This window comes from Epinephelus fuscoguttatus, linkage group LG15, assembly GCF_011397635.1.
Source record: "Epinephelus fuscoguttatus linkage group LG15, E.fuscoguttatus.final_Chr_v1".
Taxonomy (NCBI): domain Eukaryota; kingdom Metazoa; phylum Chordata; class Actinopteri; order Perciformes; family Serranidae; genus Epinephelus; species Epinephelus fuscoguttatus.
This window is the reverse complement of record NC_064766.1, coordinates 14,625,205-14,646,653: the sequence shown is the minus strand read 5'-3', so window position 1 is coordinate 14,646,653 and position 21,449 is coordinate 14,625,205. Positions and strand designations below refer to the sequence as shown.

The 21,449-nt window shown below is 42.2% G+C and overlaps 1 protein-coding gene across 2 annotated transcripts in view; it reads right to left on the bottom strand.

Moving 5' to 3' along the window:
- The window catches only part of cadm3 (cell adhesion molecule 3), a 97,637-nt gene continuing 76,188 nt past the window's right edge, over positions 1-21,449 (bottom strand). Inside the window, exons 6-10 of one of the 2 annotated variants that reach the window (XM_049597879.1) lie at positions 16,327-16,497; positions 15,618-15,708; positions 8,349-8,521; positions 2,658-2,783; positions 1-149 (exon numbers count right to left, since the gene is read on the bottom strand). In XM_049597879.1, coding sequence (XP_049453836.1) covers positions 31-149; positions 2,658-2,783; positions 8,349-8,521; positions 15,618-15,708; positions 16,327-16,497 — 680 coding nt within the window. In that variant the 3' untranslated portion in view covers positions 1-30. Of the gene's footprint in view, positions 150-2,657; positions 2,784-6,694; positions 7,075-8,348; positions 8,522-15,617; positions 15,709-16,326; positions 16,498-21,449 lie in introns of those variants that run through there. The other variant, XM_049597880.1, reaches the window with a different exon arrangement.

Sequence of the window (21,449 nt, the reverse complement as noted above, 5' to 3'; positions counted from 1 at the left end):
CTCCTTTCCTCCAATGCTCCCATCCTCTATCTAGATGAAATACTCCTTCTTGTCCTCTGCTCCGGAGTGGCCTCCCTCTGCGTTGATGATGGCTGTGTCTGCATCGGGGGCATCGTCCGAGCCCTTGGCCTCGTGGGTCAGGTATGTTCCTGTGGAAGGAAAGAGAAAAAGAGACACAGATGGTGAGAGACAGAGAGAGAAAAGAAGGAGGAGAGATAATATTACTGGGGCCATAAAAGTCAAACATTAGAACGGTAAAATGACAAAAGTCCAGAGACTGTTATAAACAGCGGAGTGGCGAGATGTTCCAATATGCTGTCTAAATTGTCACTTCAGGTGCTTTTGAAAAACTTTTGCTTTTAATGTGGGTGAATTACTACTCAGTAAAGTTTTCTTTAGTTTGAGGGCACGGTAGGAGACACAAAGTCCAGAGAACAACTAATAAAAATGTGTTTATCTGGATACCACACAGGATTTGTCTTTGGAAAGGTTTGTGTTGGGTTTCATTTTGACAAAAGTTGGATTTCCTGGTGAGCATTAATTTAATCTGCAGGTCCAAGGACATCAAAAGATCTATGTTAAAAACTGTGTTAAAAAGTGAACGTTTTTAGACATCTAAGCTGCATACAGTATAACCATTGTCTTAACAGCATTTCAGTGACTTCACTTCAATGTTTATATAGGGTTACTAGTGAAATATATGGTCTAATATAACTTAAAAGCAGCTTAAACTGAGTAAATATGTAACCTTGGAATCTAAAAAGCTTTTTCTTTTAACTAAATTTAGCTTTGTTTTAACCCTGATGTCTCGACGTCTTTTGACCTCCATATTACCGATTAAATACTTAAAGGGCTCCATCAAGTCTTTACCCTCCACATAAAACCTATCCCGTGCTTCAGTGGGATTGTATTCCACAGGTGACTCTCTTGCTAAGATTCAAAGTACAACTTCACAATGCCTTATTGCTGTTTATAGGGCTGGACGGCAGCAAGATGGGGCCAGCCCTATAAACATGAAAGTCCGTCTCTGACTTACTGTGTGAGTGATACAGTTGCAACATTGGTGTTGAGTGTTGGAGTTTCCCCACTGGTCATTGCTCTTTAAAAATTAAGAGGTCCTCAAATACGTCCTCAGGAGGCTTTTACAGCCCCTGCTGAATGTACACGGTCCAGCCATATCCTACGTTCTTGACCTAGTCTTGTTCTACTAATAATCATACTGTACATTTATATCTTACTTTTAAAGTGAGCATGGAAGCCCATTTCTGACCTTGGAAATAGCAGTATGACAAAATTATTTTAACTCAAGGTCCACTTAGATGCTTTTTTTCTGGAGCTTTTTTTTTTTTTTTATTACCCAGCAGACTTAAATAAGTCTGAGTGGATATCAGTTGACCGAGGTATGGAACTTTGGCTATGTGATAACAAGTGGTATACAGGCTAAGAACATGACACAGACAAGAAAAACAGAAACAGACAACATCAGCTGTCTGTGAACACCAAAAACTGGTTACAGCGTTTTGTCAACCTACTTTTAAAGTAATAAATAAAGTAATTTAAATGTTAATTGTTCATAGTCTAAATAGAGTGTAATAAGATGTTAATCCTTAGGACGTACAGCTATCTGTTCATTATCCTGTAAGTGCACATGTTGTCAGCCGTTTCATCGGTTGCTTTTATGCTTCATTAGTGAGAAGTATCTGCATTTACTCTCACATAATGACAGTGAAATGACAGGCAATGACCAATTTTCATGTACTACAGTCCGTGTAATTGCTCACTCCTCCGCTGGCCTGCAAACCCGTACACATGCAGCCACCAGACAGTGAGGAACTATCACCCCCCAGATTCCACCCTTTTATGCACAGGTGCCTTAACCAGCCAGAGGGAGTCACTAGTGCAACGACACGGACATGATCCCTCACAGACCTGGCATCTGTGAACACTGGCCACCAAGCAATTGTGTTCAATATTCTGGACCAGCTGGAGGCACCGGAGCTGAGAATTGAATGTGGCGCACTGTGGTGGTGGAGGTGGGCAAGTGTTTATCAACTGCGCCACCTGGGTGCTGAAACATGTTTAGTACCATTTAAATTTGTTCCCCACTGGAGCTGAGACATTTGAATTTGCTTTGTTCTTGTTTGTTTATGTGCTAAAAATGTGTTTTGGAGACCTGAACGAGTGTAAAGAGAGAAAAAGAAACACAGTTTGGTTGTCTCCCACCCACAGAGCACATGAGCAACAGATAACTAACTAACATCATGGCCAGGAAGCAATTATGTTTCTGCTTTGACTATATAAAATATGCTGCTGAAATATCGCTGATGCCGGAAAATCTAATCTCACAGGAAGTTGTGTGAACCAAAATGTATTAAAAGGCAATGAATAAACATTCACTTATTGTCATTCATTCATTTTCTGCTTTGAGAGTGAAATAAGTGAGGTTTATGCTTAGAATCCATATTTAGGTACGAGTGCATTTGCATTACTGTGTGTCCCTGCATTTGTATGCATATGCATGTTTGTACGTGTGAGATCCAGTCTTGGTACGCATGTATCCATATTTATGCAAGTGTATCTCGGTGTACGCTCATGCATGCATGCATGAGTGGGTCCGTGTGTGTCCATGTGTGTGTGTGTGTGCATTAGCAGGTGACCTTTGTGTCTGATGAGGTATCTGCCGAGGACGATGAGGAGGCAGAGCAGGATGAAGACGATAACAGCCACCACCCCTCCAATCACAGCGTGGTCCACCCCTGAAGAGGTCGACATGGCTGTGGGGTCTTAGGAAGAGGGTGGAGGAGAGGAGAGGAGAGGAGAGGCGAGGAGAGGCGAGGAGAGGAGAGGCGAGGAGAGGAGAGGAAAGGAGAAAAGGAAGTCATGTAGTAAAGATAAGATGGGAAAGACAGAGACAAAGAGCGAAAGAAAATGAGGCAGAGACAGTGAGAAATAAGGGGAGAGAGGGACAGAGAGACAGAGATTGAGAGCGGAGAGGGAGGAGGGAGGAGGGGGTGGTGTATGAATATTGGTGGAAACAGGAGACAGATGATGAAAGGCAGCAGAAATAGAGAAAGAGAGAGAGAATAATGGGGAGAGTGACAGAGAGAAGGCAGAAAGAAAAGAAAAGAACAGGGGAGCGGAGAAGACTTGTCAATATATAATACCCAGGCACAGCAGCAAACCTTCAGAAGACAAAGACAAGGATATGAAAAAAGCCAGGCGAAAGAAAAGGGGCCACCGCGTCACCCTCTATTAAAAATTGGTCGTGACTAACATGCAACAGGATTATGCAGTTTACCGACCAAGTCCCAATCTCTTTACAGAACCTTGTGGGAACACTTGCTGTTGATGTCGGGTGAAATCCTCGCCCTTTCAGCATTGGTAATTTCCATCTTTTCACTTTAACTGAAGGATATTATTCTCTTCATAGCTCTGAAAACGCTCAGGTTTAAGGAATCCAAGGCTGGATTACCAACCAGGGAATATGGGCAATTGTTCAAGCACACCAGACCCCCAAATTAGCATACCTAAAGAGGTTGCATTAAAGTTTGTCTGAACCAAAATAGCAGCTACATACCTGTACAAAAAAGTATAATTAGTTTTATTAATTTACTTTCAGTGTATGCAAAATCACAAAAACATACACTGTTGATCACTTGAACTCTCGAGTCATCGACAGAGAGGGATTTCTTTGTTACTTTCACACTTACATTATGTATTTTAGTATTTAAAATGCACCGAGGACTAGTCCACATGAACATGAAAAAGGAGATTTTCCTCCTTCGTTCTGAATAAAACTCCTGTCCACACAAGCATGTCCTCCAAAGAAAATGCAATTTAATTTCTGTCAAGAGCCTGCCAAACAAACAGGTGGTGATATAACTGTAACCCTAAAGGCACACACTAACAAAGAAGAAGAAGAAGTTGGGTATTCAGAAGCCAAGTTATTAGTGGACGGCTACCCGGAGCAGTGCAAGCCAATACAAAGTGTGCCTGGCTTTGAAGCCAATTTGACAAAGCGGCCAAATCATGGAATTATAACTTCCAGATCTGTGACGTGATATCATTGTGTCCAAAAAACACTTTTTCCCATAGACTTAAATTGTGAAAGAGACGTCTGTAAATCAGTGGAGGCATTTTTTGAGCGTCACAAATCTCTTGAAATGACTTGTTTTACGATCAGGATTTGATCCATTTGGTCCGATAACATTTTGAAAGTCTAGAATAGCTGCACAAAAATCATTTTATCCCCATTCAAGTTAGTCGAAGGCTAAACTAGCTGCTAGGCCAGCATCTCTAGTGCACTTGCTTTATGGGCCCCATGAAGCAGATCTGGGTTATATTATACCCGTGAAGTTGAACTATTTTGGCTTCATGCGCCACTGAAAAACTTTGGTAACACTTTACTTGAAGGTATCTACTGTACATAAGAGTGTCATAGCTATGACATGACACGGTCATGAACCTGTCATGAACATTATGTACATGTTTATGACTGCTGTCATTAAGTGTCATTTGGTTTTTGTAATGACAAGTTGACATTGTTTGGGTTGTCTTGGATTATGACAACTTGATATTAATCAAAGTGACATTACCAGAAGTTGTCTTTGTCATGACAAGTTGACATTAAATTTGTTTGGGATTACATTATGACATCTTGACATTAACCAGGATGACATTACCAGAAGATGTCTTTGTTGTCATGACAAAGACATCTTCTGGTAATGTCACTTCAATTAATGTCAAGTTGTCATAATCAGGACAACCCAAACAATGTCAACTTGTCATTACAAAAACCGAATGACACACCGAATGACAAACAGTCATAAATGTTTATGACAAGTTCATGACAGTGTCATGTCACCCTTTTATAGGAATGAACGGGGCCCCGCCCCAAACACTATATCCAGTTCTCTTTATACATCCATGGAGCTGTGATCTCCTTACCACGTTCTGACACCTCTGTTCCTCAATAAAGAGGAAGACTAACTTTACATTTATGTCTAACTATGTAACAGGTCCTGTTAGCAAGGTTAGAGACAGCATTATTTTGGTCACACTTGGCATTGCACAAAATGTCACCTCATTTGAACTCTGTTTTCCCTGTCAACACATCTGTCAACACACCTGGAGTGAATTTTACAAAAGGTTAAGGTTTTTTTTTGCAACCTAAACTGTAGTTTGGGTGTGGACAGAAGGACAAAACACATAGAAAAGCTACATTTTTAAATACATTCGTGTTTGTGTGGACAAGGCCTTACTTTATATGCAAAATGAGGAACAAGTGTACTCTAGCTTAGTTTACTCTTAGTTTACTTTGGTGCACTGAAGATAACAACACTTAGTTTGTGTTACAATGAATCTACTGAGGTTGTACTTGATATTATAAAGGCGGTACTTAAGATGTGTTTTAAAACAGCACACTAAAATGTGTACTATTACTATTCTAATATGCATTAAAAGTATGATTAGAGCAAAAATATACTTTGATTATATTTATTTTAGAAACTATTTAAATTATTATTTACTTAGATGAAGATGTACCTAGACATGTAACGTCAAAATACGTTAATACTGGTAGAAATATACTTGTATTGTTGTAGTATGCCAATATCATAGAAAAATATTCACATTTTTTACATGTGAAAGCCTGTGGACAAAGTATACAATTCACGGCTGCCAAGCTGAAAACAAGATCTCTTTTCCTCATCTCTGAAAAGCTGGCATTTTTCAAAATGCAAGTGTTTCACCCAACAGCAGAGATTTGATATTTCTTTTCCCCCCGGTTTGCCTCGCTTCAGCCACTTTAGCAACTTGCCCCTCAGAGAAGAAAGCAATCTATGCCGAAATAATTTGATACATCATTTATTTCGCCTGACTTTTCAGACCGGATCAGAAGCTGGGTGTCACTTTGAAAGTCACTCAGATAGGCACAACTCGAAAGCAACACTTCTCATACCAAAAAGCGTAAAAAGACTCCAAAGGAATAAAAGGAGAAAGGAGTTGGAAAGAGAGACTGACTTGCACTTGGTGAATGTTTCAGGGATCAAACCAAAGTGGAGGGCAGGTATTCAACCAGTCAGAGGAAGAAACAGCTAACTTATACGCCCAGTCGGAGAATAGGAATGAGAGATAGAGACACAGCAACAGGCACTGACAACCAGAAAACTAGACAAAACTGAAACTGAAGAAGAAAGAAACACATTACAACCAACTGGGACACCAAATGATGGGGTGAACGGCCAGTTTTGGAGAAAAACTTCACATTCCAGCCAGTTAGAGAAGTGAAGGGGCATGACAACAGCCAACCAGAGGCCAGCCGCAGACAGAGAACAGGGAGAAGAGGGGGGAAGAGGAGTGGTGGGAATCGGGGACTCTGAGCTCCAGTCAGAATGACACACACTCATACACACACACACACACACACACACAGAAAGTCGGACACACACTCTGGCTGGCCGGCGTGGAGGTGAGAGGGGCATGCTGACGAGGCGAGACTGAGAATGAGCCCATAAATCCTGCTGTCAGCATCAAAGGAAAGCAGACAAGACCCAAGAACACCTCGAAGCCTGACCCCCCCCCCCCTCCCAACACACACACAGAAAAACACACACACACACACACTCACACACATAGAGAATCACACAGAGGAAGTGGAACACTGTGTAAATGACTTGTACCACTTAAGAGGTCATGCTTGTGTGTGTGTGTGTGTTTTGTGAGATAGATGTGAGTGCCTGGTGTGTGCAGTGCTGGTGTGAATGTGTTTTGAGCCTGTGTCTGTGCATGTATTGGCAACAACAAAGCATTACGTGGGCAGGAGTATGAAATATTCATCCCTCCACTCTGAAGTTCAAAGTGTCCCCTAGGTTTTTTTTTTCCCAGAGTGACAGACAGACGAAAACAGACAGAGTTACAGACAGTCAGACCTACAGATGGACAGACAGACAGGCAGGTGGACGAAAAGTTAGAACGACAGAGAGTCAGAACGACAGATGACTGGTGGAAAAGTTATACCTGTAATGTTGCCTGCAGCATCTTCTGAAGTGAATGGGTAGATGGATTGTTGGATGTCTGGATGGATGGTTGGTTGGATGAATGGATGCATGGATGGATGGATGGGTGGGTGGAAGGATGATGGATGGATGGATGGATGGATGGATGGATGGATGGATGGATGGATGAGTGTGTGTTGTGGGTTCAGGGTGGGGTTAGGGGTTATCAACAGGAGGAAAGAGGAAAACAAGAAAAAAAAACATGAAACAGCTGTGAGAAGGCCACACGAATGCCATTTTTTTCCTTCATTGTCTTTCTTCAATTCTTCTCTTGCTGTCAGCTTTGAGTATCTGTTTGTGTTTGCATGTGTGTGGATGTAAAACAAACTCCCGGTATCCTTGACTGCTCCACAATGCGACTACAGTTTGTGTATTGAGGAAAGAAAATAGCAAAGTAGTAACTTGAATGGTGTTTGTTTTTCCACTCCATTACTAAGCTTCTCGCATCTCTCTTGTTTGCAAGTGTGTGTGCAAGTGTGTAACTCAGATGGTTTTACCTGTGAAAGTGTAAACTCCATTCAGCCGGACGGAAACTGAGGGAGTAAGGGTGGAGGCGGGGGAGGAGTGGGAGGGATCGGCGGTGGACGGAGCAATGCTTGCAGAGGAGGGGGCGGGAGTAGTCGGGGAGGAGGAGGGAGAGAGTGGCAGGTCGGGGAAGAGGACGTTGGAGAGTGTGGTGGTGGAGAGTCTGTCCGACTCGTCAGCCGTGGTGGGGGTGGGACTAGGGGAGGAGTCAGGGGAGGTGAGGTCAGAAGGGGAGAAGGAGGTAGTGGGATCAGGGCCGGAGCCAGAGAAGATGTCAAAAGGAGAGGAGGATGGGAGGGGGGAGGAGGAGGAAGATGGAGAGGTTGGGGAGCCAAGGAAGGATAAGGTAGTGTCTGGGGAGTCTGGGTCCGTGGGATCTTCAGGGGAGGAGTGGGAATGAGCAAGCAAAGCGCAATAATGGCCATGGATCGCATGAACAGGACACATAATTGTGAAAGGGAAAGAAGCGCAAGAACGAGCCAAAGCGGTTGGATGGCAAGCGTTGGTATGGTGGCGCGGTTGGATGAGAAAAAAAAAACAAAACCACAAACAAAAATAGGAGGAAAGAAACGAAAGAAAATCAGAAGAGAAAAAAGATGGAAGAATCACAAGCAAAAGCCACAACAAACGACAGAAATAAAGAAACGTGATGAAGAAAAGTAAAAGAAGAAGACATTCCCAACTCTTTCTACAGCAGTCCCCCTCTTCCCTACCACGCAACTCATTTCTGTTTGTGTTTCCTTCCCTCTTTTCTCCTTTCGTCATTACCTTGCACCAGGAGTTTGTATTCCCCCTGGCTGTTTCCTATGCCGTTGTCGGCATGGCAGAGGTAGACGCCATTATCTGATTTGTTGAGCATCTCGAAACGCAAGAAAGCACCGTCGGCTTTGGCCAGAGGGGGGAGCTCTCCATCCTTCTTCTCCCACGTGTAGGAGGTGGGCCTGGTGAGACAGGAGAGAGAAGGAGACACACAAAGAATGAGAGTCCTGAGTTGAACTGTAGATGCTCAGCACATTTTTCAAAAAAAAAAAAAAAAAGTAACTGAAAGTAAAAATCAAAAGAGGGGTGAAGTGATGAGAGGAGAAGGGAGCTGTGACAAGTGCTGCAGGACAAAGAAAAAAAAAAGATGAAATGATCAAGGGTGAAGTAGAGATGGAAAGAGAAGAAATGGTCGGAGGAGAGGGGAGGCTGGGAGGAACGAAGATGGAAAAAAGAAAAGATAAAAGCAGGGGAGGAGAGCAAGTGAGAGCGAATAAGAGAAAGAGATGAATGTTACAGTGGGAAAATTGAGAGTTGTTGCAGAGGCAGAGGTGCTAAAAAAATGGAATGATGAAGAAAATGATGGGAAAGAAGAACGGGGTTGGGAGGAGTGCCGCGACTTGAAGAAGAGAGGAGATTAAAAAAGATGGAGGGAGAGGAAGACAACAGAACAAAGATCAGCATTTCAAATCAGCCTGCGTTAAAAAATCCATTCTGCATAACAGATTGTGTATGAGAGAGATAGTGAGACGTGTCTTGATAAAAGAATCAATTATGTAAATGTACGAGTCCTTAAGCGCTGTACAGTAATTACAATGATGGGGAGACTGAAATGGGGACAGACCTGAATGGGTTGGACTGATTAATCGCTCTTGGAAATGTGAAAAAACCCTCAGTGACACCTAAAGGTCCAATCCGTAAATTCACAATGGAGGCCAGGTGGCTGTTTAAGGTTGTACAGTAACTGTTAAAGGCAGGGACAATGTATCTCTTAGCCGAGTTCCTTCACACCAATATTTTAAGACCTAGTTGCTTCAAAAAGGCAAAACCTATAATAATTCTATCTGTTGTTGCTGCTGGGCAAAAATCTCAAACTCAGTGAAAGCTAATGAGAAACATCGTCAGCTCCCTCGACACCTGCTGCTGAGCAAACACTTGGGAGACTGAGGACTTCCTGGGAAGCTCAAAGTTTCGAATATGTGTCATTTTAGGAGTATAAATCCTAACAATGCTAAAAAAAAAAGGAGCTCTAGTGTTCAGCTGTCCTGAGGCAAATGAACATTCAACCATGAAGTATTTAAAACAAGCGTGTCCTGACCATGTTTGGCTACATCGTCTGGCTACCTGCAATAAAATAGAATCAGCTGTTGTATTACACTGCCTCCAAATGCTGGATAATATGCAATTAACTGAACAATTAACTTCCCATTTACAGGCTGTAACTGGTGTAGTGTTATTAAACATAATGCCTGAAAGTCAATCTCTGTTATACAGCAGGTAGTTTAAGTGCAGGAGGCTGATTGGTCAGCCCTCTCGGATAATCCCCTACCATGCATGTCTGAAAATCTGTGTTTTATTCCTGGCTATAAGCTCTGCTTAGGTGGAAACTTTTCAATTAGCACGCATGCATTAATAAACACTGCACAAAAGTCATGATACGCTTGAAGACATTCTTTATTGCAATTATGGGTACTTTGGTGCTGCATATTCCTCCCCCTCCCAGCTGTGATCATTATCACGGTAAAGAATGCGCTATTGGGTGTTTTTGCTAAATTATTAAAGTAAGATTTGCTATATTATGTTAATGTCTACAATCTTTTTAATCCAACATTTATTTAAAAGTATCTGTTCACTGATCAGTACTTCTACAGTTACAGATTATTTAAAGATAAGCCTGGTGTTATTTTAGATTGTTCTTATGTTCAATTCAGTCCAACGCTCATTACTGTCTGACGGGCTACAGAATATGGACATATTTAAAGCTGCTCTTATCACTTTTTTTTTTTTTTTTTTATAAAAAACAGTAGATGAAATGACTCATCACTTGATTCTGGAGTTCCCCTCATTTGCTTTGAGTTTGAAGCCTTTTCAAGCTTTGGATTTTTACAGTCTTCAGCTTTACTGTTTTAAATACAGCTCTCATTAGCATAGTTTCAAGACACATCAGGCGAAAAAAGGCTCTGATCAAACCACTGTCACTCCCCGCACAACGCCAAACAGAAGAAAGATGTAATCAGTGGCGAGCTGGTGAAGAAAGAGGAGCATTTAGCTGCTAAAGAGTCAGATAATGTTCATTAGTTAGTGGAGAACAAAATGAAGCTAAAAAGAAAGTTTATATTGGTCTTACACAGAGAGGAGTCCAGATGAACACTAATGTAGCACCGTGTCTCCTAGATGTGTAACATGTGTCTAGAAGCAACAGTTTAATAACTCACTAGCCATAACCTGAATGGTCAGAACTCCCTGCCTCAGGAACTTAGGTTAGCATTTTAGTATTCGGTAAACTCAAGATTTACAGTTTTAATGACACACTTTGTTGTATTTCATCTTGTATGTTTTCTTTAATGGTTTTATTGCTTTTATCGTGACTGTGTACACTATCTTATCTTGTTCTGTAAAACACGTTGTAACTGTTTGAGAAAAAATGCTATACAAATTAGGTTTATTAATATTATTATTATTAGTAATAGTAGTAGTATTGTAACAACTTTATAAGGTGATAATAGTTGTTCACAGCATACTGACAATCCCTAAGTGCCCATTTACATTATTTATTGTTTATTTAAAGATGGGTCCCAAATATACAGTTTAATTTACCAAAAAGTAATAAGCAGGGAACTAGCTAAGGTATTTCAAACAGGAGTAAGAAGTGCACTTCTCGGGGACTATTTTGAGCTGCGGATTAACACACATTCAGTGAACTAGTGAGTATTTATGGCAGCAGGAGAGCACATGTAGATCTGACTTTAAATAAACCATGGTAACCAGGAACAGGTCAAGGAGTGCAATGATGTAGCTCACTGATGAGCTCTCAGTAGTTCTTGGACAGCACCACAGGAGTATAAATCAGACTTTGGCCACACACGCAATACTTCTTAGAAATCAATTCATTATTGGCGTTGGACTTTTCAAGGGAATTGTTAACAATAAGAGAGATATAGATATATATATGGCCGGCCTTATCTTGTTAGATGTTACAGATTACTGTAATCCTGTTACCTGCTGTCACCTCCTGTTTTCTAACTGTGACCATGACCTTGCACACATAAGGACACTGGCACGCATTAGGTCAAAGTTATGCAAGGCTTTTTAGCTGTAAATGTGCGAAGTGAACAGTTTTGGTTAAATGACTTCAAGCTCAGATATGTGATGCAAGCATTCCTGGGCTATACTGATTGAATAGATGGGAATATAAAAGAATGTAGAGCACAAATTCTTTTTCTCTTGTGTTAGAAAGCTCTTGCTGTCGGGCGTCAAGGAAACACAGTATAGAATTTGATACGGTAAGTTATTCTTTTGAACCTGACAGGATGTGACCGAGGAGAGAAAAGTGTGTATCCTCGAATAGAGTGTGACGTTCATTGAGTTTGATTGGGGAGGGCAGCTCGAGGGGAGGAGAGGGATCTGAGTGGCTGGGTGTGTCAGAGGAAAGGTGTCGCCGCGGTGATTGGGTTTTGACTGACAGCTGCGGGGGCAACCTGTATCTGATTTGATTGGACACTAGCTCATCCACAAGCGGCGGTGCACATAACCGAGCACGCTCCCCCCCCATCTCGTGCACGAACACGCACACACACACTGGCTTTCTCTTGTTTGCTCTCCTTCTCTCTGTCTTAGTCATTCGCTGCTTGTCACCAAATCTTTCTGTCTCCTCTCCGCCCACGCTTTTCTTCGCTTCCCTCTACCTCTCCCTCTCCTGTCGGTTTGTTTTCTTTCCCTCTCTACCTCTTCTTCCCTTGTCATTTTTTTTGCAGCGATCTCACAGCTTCTCTCTTCTCTATACCCTTGTTTTTTTTACATACAGCCTCTGCCACTCAGCGTACACTTTTATCTCCAGCCTCTCTGTGTGCTATGAGTTAAGTACATTTATAGAATGGGTGATCCCAGTGGGAGCTGAACTTTGAACCCTTGCACTGTCAGGGCCATTTTGAACTACAGAGAACCATTTATTACCACAGAGCATGACTATGTCTTTTAAAGAACATACATAATTTAATGGATGCTTTCATCCAGAGTGTCTAATTGTATCACAAATAATCAGATTTCCAGCATAGGTGGTCCCCGTGGGAATTGACCGTGGCCACACTATTCTAGCTTTGCTTTTCTCCCGTCTATAATTTATCGACTCCCTTGCTGCCTTTTAAAGCATGCTCATGCGATGACAGTCACCTCCTCCTGCCCCGCCCCCTATCTGTTCTACCTGCCAATCAAACTAACTGGCTAGTCTTATTCCTAGCCACTCCTGTGATGAGCTGACAGGGGGGAGAGAGAGAGAGGGGGGGGTGACAGGGGAGGAGGAGGGATGGGGGAGTTTAGAGGGAAAAGGTGTGAGGAGAGATAGAGGAGAGTTATAGGAAAGGACGGGGCGAGGAGGAGGGTAAAGAGGCATCGTGACAAGACAGAGAGGAGCAAACGAGCCGTGAGTGACACGGCGGCGGAGAGATACCCGATGATGGAGGGAGGCAGGGAGGGGAGGACAGGGGGAGGAGGAGGGGAGGAGAATGGATCGATAGGGCTGGTTGGCTGAAGGTTCATCTATAATGCAGAAAGGCCAGGGGAAAGAATGTATTTGTGTGGGCAGGATTTAAGACGGGGGTTGCAGTTTGTTTCCGTGTATGTTTCTGTGAGTATCAGAAATATTGTGTACACACTGTATCAGTGAACACACGAGAGCTTGTACAAGCGGATGTTTTTCGCTAACTGCACCCATGTGTGTTTATGTACGTGTTTGGACAACTGACTACTTGCATGAGAAGATGTCAGAAATTAAACATTCTAGTGTGTGATTGCTTATAAGTGTGTGCAGCTGTCAGTGCTGCTACTTGCTTATGTATCCTATAGATGTGTGTGCGTGCATTTTTATTGATTTTCTTTTGGTGTTTTGTCTTCACAGACCTGTAGTGTAACTGACATCTTTTCATTGACTGAATGTGGGTGTTTTTACATGTGTAACTGCTTTTTCATATGTTGTTCTGAAGTGCCTCTCAAATCTATTGAGGCCCTCTACATGACCCAGGTGAAAGCTTTGACTGGGACAAAGACAGCAGCACCCAATCTGCTCTGTGATTAGAGTAAAGGGCCTCCATCAGTGCATGCCAAATTCCTATGTTAGAGAAAGTATCAGCTTGATATAAATGACAATCCACTGGGTTATGTACTCAAATGTACTAGGCATCAGAATAACACTAGGAACTCACACCTGGTCCAAGTCATGGAGGTGAGAGATGACAAGCACTGGCCGAGAAGAGACAATAAAAAGGCTAGTAGCACTATAAAAGACAGACAGTACATAAACCTTGAATTAACTGTCCATCCAGAACTGTTGTCACCAGAAAAATGGCAGCATCGGTCATATGTTCAAATACTCAAAAATACTAACCATGCGTGGTCCTGACAATAAGCAAAGTTGGAAGTGGAGTGATGTTATAACATGTCATAAAAGTGTCTGACCTTGACATCAGACACAGTGGCGCCCACTGCTAGCAGCTAGTTAGTTTCTTCCAACAATGACCACTATCTTGCCCACTTAACCAGACCGTGACCATGGAGGCAGTCAGAAAAAATAGTTATATAAGTAGTTTTAGAAGGCACAGACAGTAACTTTCTGTATTTGACGTATGAGGATATGTTGGTCACTTCACTGAAGCGCATTTGAGAATTACATTTGCAAGGTTAATCATACAGATATGCCACATGAACCACTCTTGTGCTGGTGTGGCTCTGGCATACAGAATGTACCACATGTACTGAAGTAGTCCTCCTACTCTTGTAAAATGTGGGCATAGCTCAAGTTATCTTAATCCACGACTTATTGGCAAAGTGAGGAAACCCTTAGTTATGTTGCAAACTGCCTGCAAATATTGAACCAAGACCATGTTATGGTCATTTTAAATGATTTGAAGTTTTGTTTTAATTTTAGGACTGAAATGAGCTTTATATGACATTCAGAACATTGTATGGCAGGAAACAACAATAGTATAGCACAAAAACAGCTATTTACTTACAGATTAAGGCTGGACCTAAAAGTAATACAACACCAGTACCCTTAAAGTGATAGCAATACTAATAGAGTACTTCATTTTTTCTCTGCTTCGTTCAATACCCATTTTGTGAATGGAAGCATTCAGCTGCATGACCAATATACCTTAAAAGTTTTGGTGGCATCTTGGCACACTAAACTACCAACTCTGTCAAATACATCATGTTGACTTCACCACACCACAGACTGTATGGGTTGCAACTGCTGTGGTAGTGGGCCAAACACACATCACATGAAACTGAGGAATGGTTGGCTGTGAGCAATACCCTACACATAGTAGCTCTGGGTCCAAAAAGGATTGAATACAAGTATCATTTGACTGGAGAAGTTGTAATACTACTTGGTACTGGCTTATTTCAGTTGATACCTTAAAGATATTGGGTACCAATACCAATCCCTAGTAGAGAATGAAGTCACACTACCTCTGTGTGTGTTGTAATCTGAGCTTTTCTGTTTTTTGTTGTGATAGCTGGTTTGGCTGTGCGTGCATGATAGTGCATGTGTGTCCCTGTGTGTGTACACCACCAGCAAGCTAATCGTCGCCACTCTGCACTGTGCTCATACCATCATCGCCCAAACGCAACATTAACTTAACTGAAGCGTGACACCGACCCTCTGGTTACCCCCAAAGTTAACATGTAGTTCTGTCAGCACTGTTGCTGTTAGCACTGTTTGTGCTGGTAGCACTGATAGTTGCTAGCCGCTGGCTCAGCCACCTTCATGTTGAGAGCTGTGAGCAGGCAACCCCACCCCAGTCACCGCATCATAGATGAACTCTGCTTTGACTGTTGTATAGAACTCCTTTAAAGCTGTATTTGATATTATTGTCCTGTTATATTGAAGTCAAAGAGCTCACCAATAACTGTGACCGTTTGGTGACTGTGTTTGTGTTAAAGGCTGCGTACGGTGTCTAGATCAGATTAAATCAGTAAGTGTGTGTGTGTGTGTGTGTGTACCACTGTGTATGCATGCATATGGGCAGGCAAAGTGTGAATGAAATGTGCATGAGTGTGTCTTACTCAGGGTTGCCGTTGCCCTTACACTGAAGATAAAACTTCTCCCCCTCTCTAGGCAGATCGCTCTCAGGCACGATCTCTACATTAGGAGAATCTGTGAGTGGAAGACAAACACAGACACACAAACACAGACACAGAGTGTAGTTACATAACACAGGACTCATAATCGTACAGACATGCACACGGCACCGACAGTCTCATTCATCCCCGTCTCAAATCTACTCCCATCTGCATCCTGTAGGCGTCACCATCTCTCTGCCTCCCACAATGACATAACCCCTTACACAACTACATCACTTTCCTTCGGCGATGCAGTGCCGCCATCTCGCCCACAGGGTGGCAGCACCGACACAGACTCCGACGTGGCTCCATTTATAGTTTCATTTCAGATGATGACCTGCTCTTCTTATCCACAGCGACTCAACTCTGGGCAAGTGCACCAGCAGAGGAAGGTTACATTCCTGTGTGGCCATTATTACAGGTAGCTAATGAGAAATTATTGGAGCAGAGATCAAACTGCAAAGAGGGAAAAGGTGCCTCTGCTGCCTAATAAAAAGAGAAGAGCAAGGCAGAAATAAAAAAAAAGACAGCAGTCTGAGGTTTTACTTTGCATTTTCCTCTCACATCCATGTGTCCTCTACTCTCCCTCTTCCCCCAGTATCCTCTGTGTCTCCTCTTCTCCCCACTCCACCCCATTTCCCAGTTGACTCACACAACACCCGCAGAGTGTACACGTTCCTCTTGTCCCCCGGGGCGAGAGAGGGATGGTCGACAGCGCAGGTGATGAGGGCGTTGTCGTCATCGCGGCTCACATCCAGGGTGAGCTCGCTGCTCACGTTGTATGTGGGATTGTCTGGAATGGACTCCACCACGTCTGGACGTCCTGAGGTGAAGAGGGACGAGAAGGGGAGGGGACAGTCAGGAGGAGGGTGTCTGCATCTTAACCAGGGACGAGTACAATGCCAGTACAACAGATACAAAAACACACACCTCTCACGCACACTAAGGCACCGACAAAGGTTGTTTGTTTTTTTTTTTACTGTAATTAGGATGTGGTGGTTTCATGTTATAGAACTGTACAGAACTGCAATGACCCCCATTTGTTCCCATTAAATGAAAAATGCCTTTGCTGTGCAGTTACCTTGTGCCCCTGGGTGTTTTGTTCTGCTATCTATCATTATGTGCCACATATACTGTATGTCTAACAATGCACTTCCTAACATTTCTAGAGCACCTTTTCTCTCATTAATAGAATCTGTTTTTTCCTGCTGACTCATTCGATGATGTACACAAATGTTTAATCCACTCAAATTCATTCACAGATTTGAGGGATGACCCTAAAACTTGCCATCATATAAAACCTGCAAGTCTATCTTTGCTTTCAAGGTAACACTTCAGTGTTGAAACAGTTTGTCAGTTCGTACATCAATAGAAAATTAATCCTTTTTTTTTTTTTTAAGAAATGATCAATCTTTTAGAGTGGAGCAAGTTTTTTTTGCTTTGACTTATCATTTCGAAGTAAATGCTGATTGCACATTGTAATGGCTATAGAATAATAACACCATCAGCATTTAGATTGGTTCTGCATAAGCCTCACTTAAGATATGCTATTGCTTCTTCTACTGGATCCGATCTCCCAGGAAAATGAAAGCTCGATTTATGGCACAAAGGAAGTGAGTCAACCACTGCACAACAAAAACAGGAAGAGCTTTGGTAACTATTCCCAATCACTGAGAGTATCAGTGTAGATTCTCTGCACTTAGTGGTGTAAATGGCGAACAGTGGAATGACCACAGTGACTGTGGGAACTGTGGCAGAAGCTAGGATTTGAGGAAAAAAAGAAAGTGATCCGGTTTTCTTTGTGACAGCAGCACCAACAATAATACCCACCACAACACTAGGAAGTGGGAGGTGGGTGAATTATGGAGCTGAAAAGTTGTCTGTTTCCATTTTAAGTTATTAATCAAGCTAATCTGCCACTCATTACATTGGTCCCAGCCTCTGACATGTGAGCATCTGCTGCATTTCATTGTTTTATATCATACGTTGAATATCTTTGGCTTTTTGAACTGATGGTCAGAAAAAAAAGAAGTAATTTCAAGACACCATCTCGGGCTCTGGAAAATTATGGTGGCCAATTTTTCTCTTTTTCTGATATCTCATAGCCTACGCTATTAATCCATTCTCAAAAACCTAATCTTGCGATGAATCAATGATGAAGATAACCGTTAACTGCAGCTCTAAATTTTACCCATTCTCCAAAGTGCTGTGATTGTGGTCAAATTGATTTAAATTTATGCACTTCTAAAAGGGTATATATAACAACTGCAGACTGTGTGAGAACAGCTTTGTCTGGGAACGTACATTTTTCAAATCCCTTCAGTCGTACATCCAGCCACAGCATCCTTGTTCATGAGGAATCATGTCACGAAAATGTAAATCTCTCAGCTACTTCATGGCATCCTCAAAGCTGCAAAAGTCAATGTTGCATGTTGGCAGCTCCAAATGGCAGAGAGTTAACTGAAGAAATTCACTTCCCCTCAGTACCCAGGACTCCTGTAATGCAACATCAGTAAACCACACACAGCACGCTCATGTTTACTAACCAGGTCAGTCTGTGATGTTTAATGCTGAAGGACACCAAAGGGACGCGAGAGGCCAAAGATCTAATGTTGCTAAGTCCAGCTTTCTTTGGACTCACTTGCTCGCTGTTGCTTAGGAGACGGCTTACATTTCCATCTCTTAAGAGGCAACTATACCCAGGAACAGACTTTTATTTTGGCAAAGAAAGAGAATCTACAGCATCTTAACTGCAATCTGTTGCAGCCATACTTTGTTTTTTAGCGTGATAAAGCGTGTCTGTTTTTATAATGCAAGTTTTAAGAAATTGTATGCACAGATTTTCACGTAGAGATGTTTCCACCTGATGTTGTTTCCCTCTCTATCCTTGATTTTACTTTTCTGGCAACAGCAACAGCAGTCTGTGCGGGATAAAAAAGAAAAAAGAAGAAGAACTGGGCAGGTGCAAGTAGGTCTCTGCAGCAGCAGCAGCAGCAGCAGAGTTAGAAGAGGTATGAAAGCATAAACACAGTGGAGACTGTCATCCGGAGATCGCGCTCTATTGTAAGAAAAAATACAAAACTGGGTGGTCAGACCGTGAAAGTGGTTGGTGAATCTTGGAAAGTGGACCAGAACCTTATCACTTTCTCTTGCATGGAATGACGCACACACTCACATGCACGCACACACAAGCATGGGCACACACAAGCATGGGCACATGTAGGTCAAGCTTATGAATAACATATACACAGAGGAGGCAGAGATAGTGGCAAGGGAGAGAGATTGGAAAACACACACTTTTTCCTCTGTCTCACTCTTCTCTCTCTCGAACACACAGATATCACACACACCCTCCCCCCATCCCCCTCCCTCTCCCTCTCCAGAGAACTCTTCAAATACCACTGAATCTAATGACATCTCTCTTTTTATTACCATAACCAGTCCTCTGACCCGCAGAGAAAATTAGTTTACTTTCCAGGTGCATTTCAATAATCCTACGCCACTCAGAGGAGTCCTTCCGTCACTGTCTGCCTCCCTCTCACTGTCCTCTATCTGGCTCTCTCTTCCTCTCTCTCTGCACACACAACTCAGACAGTATATAGCCTTTATTAAAGACCATGGATCTCCAAAACCAGACCTGGGAATGAAAAAATGAAAATGTTTGTTTACTCACAGACTCTTGTGTACAGTATTTTTCGAAATCATACAATTGAGTTTTAATAAGTTTTTCAGGCCCAAGGGGTCACGGAACTGACTCTGCGCATTCATTAAGGAAAAAATAAGATGCAGTCAGTTTAAGTGGTTTTTCCCAAGACAGCAGTGATGCACATTTCCTCATAATTCACATTTCCTCAGTTCATTATTAGATAATCAGGGTAGATTTGCATGTCAGCTGCTGCAAGCGGAGCAACAAGCATGTCGGACTGGGAAGCAGTAACAGGTTGTGTTACACACTGAATTTGGCACAAACTAACAGACTCTCCCCCTTAAAGGGCCGGTTCACCCAAATTCCAAAAATACATGTTTTAGCCATGCAGATCATTCTTGCTTTCTGTCCAGGTTTTGATATTTGACATTCCTGTGTCCACCTATATAAAATCGAGTTGAATGAAATTTCAATTGTGGTGCGCGCAGCATTGAAAAGTGAATTTTCCACACACCCCAGTGTCTTACTCTGCATAATCCACAGAACAGGCTGTGAACAGTTTTTCATTCTAGGGTGTATTTCTCTGGTAGAAAGGTGTTCCAATGAAACCTCTTCCCGGTGTTGCTGCTGAATTTTTTAAATTGTTATTTTTCAATGCTGTGAGCACCAAAAACAAAATTCTATTCACCACTATTGTGTTTGGGTAGAGGCAGAAATCTTGCAGACATGTCAAAAAACCTGGACAAATGAAAAGAAAACTATGTAAGTGAGAATATGTAATCTGGGTGAACTGACCTTTAAACTTAAAGCAGCTAGAATGATTTTCATATCGGCAGTGGCTGACAGGACTACGTGAGAAGGATCATTCGCAATGATGAAGCAACAGAGATCATCAACTGACTCTTGAGCTTCCCTCACCTCTGTGGAGCTTTTCAGTGTCTTTCAGCTCATTATTTTGGTTTTCAGGCCCACAGCCTTACTGTTTCATTGCACTCTCACTGCTCTCATTATTTCCAGCTGCAGCAGGCAGCTGTTTTCAGCTCTGATAAACCCACTGTACCCTACCTGTCCAACAACAAACAGCTAACAGACACAGTTAGTGACTAGTTGGGGGGCATGTATGGCAGCTTGATGTTAACTGCGAAGACCAAAACAGAGCTAAAAGACAGTGGATACTGGACCAACATTCATTAGGTAGATATCTAATTAAGCATGTACCACTGCACCTCGTTTGACATATCATATTATTAAGGTGATAATATAAGTCAGTGTTGGGTGCAGCTTGTTTTTGCTGCTCCCAAGTGCCCACGAAATTAATTAGTGCAGGTTTAGTCAATGTGCAAAATATAGAAAGCTGTGCACTGACGCTAGTGAACAGGCTTGATCTCTATATACAAGCAGACTGCAGAACAGACTATGCAACAGCAAATATGATGTCGAGCTGATGGTGTAGAGGTAAAAATAAAGGTGTGAGAAATGATGGTTGTTCAGTGTTAAATATATAAAGAGAAAAAAAAGCCTCAGCTCTCATCCATCAGCATAAATTAAAATCCAGACATATTTGCAGAGAAGCACAGATAATATATGCCTGCCTCTTTCAGACAGCTTACATCTGGTAAGTGTATTTAGTTTTATGTAAACCTGCTCAGGCTACTCAAGGAAAATATGTGATAATGTCTTTGACTATCACGGTGACGATATCACTTGCGATAAACAAACGGATGTTCAAGTGTACTCAATTCTTGACTCAGACTTGCACAGTACTTGTGTTTGTGCCATGCCGTCTCTCCTGTACCCAAAATATTTCCAGACGGCTGACGTGCTATTTATACCTATCTGGCATTCACACTTTTGTCTTCGCTCATCTTGTCACACTTTCCTCCACTTCCTAACCATGCAAAGTAGCATGGCAGCAATAGTCTAATAAACTTCACTCGCAGTGCATGCACATTCTGACGTATCAGATGTTGACTAATGGTGAAGGCGGTCTAATTGGCCAGGGAGTTAACAGCATGGTACGTACCAGACAAAAAACAGCTACAGACAGAATGCAATTTGAATTGTCGCTAAATTCAAAGTGGATATCGGAGTTTCTCATGGTGTGTTTACTGATGACGATTAAAAAAAAT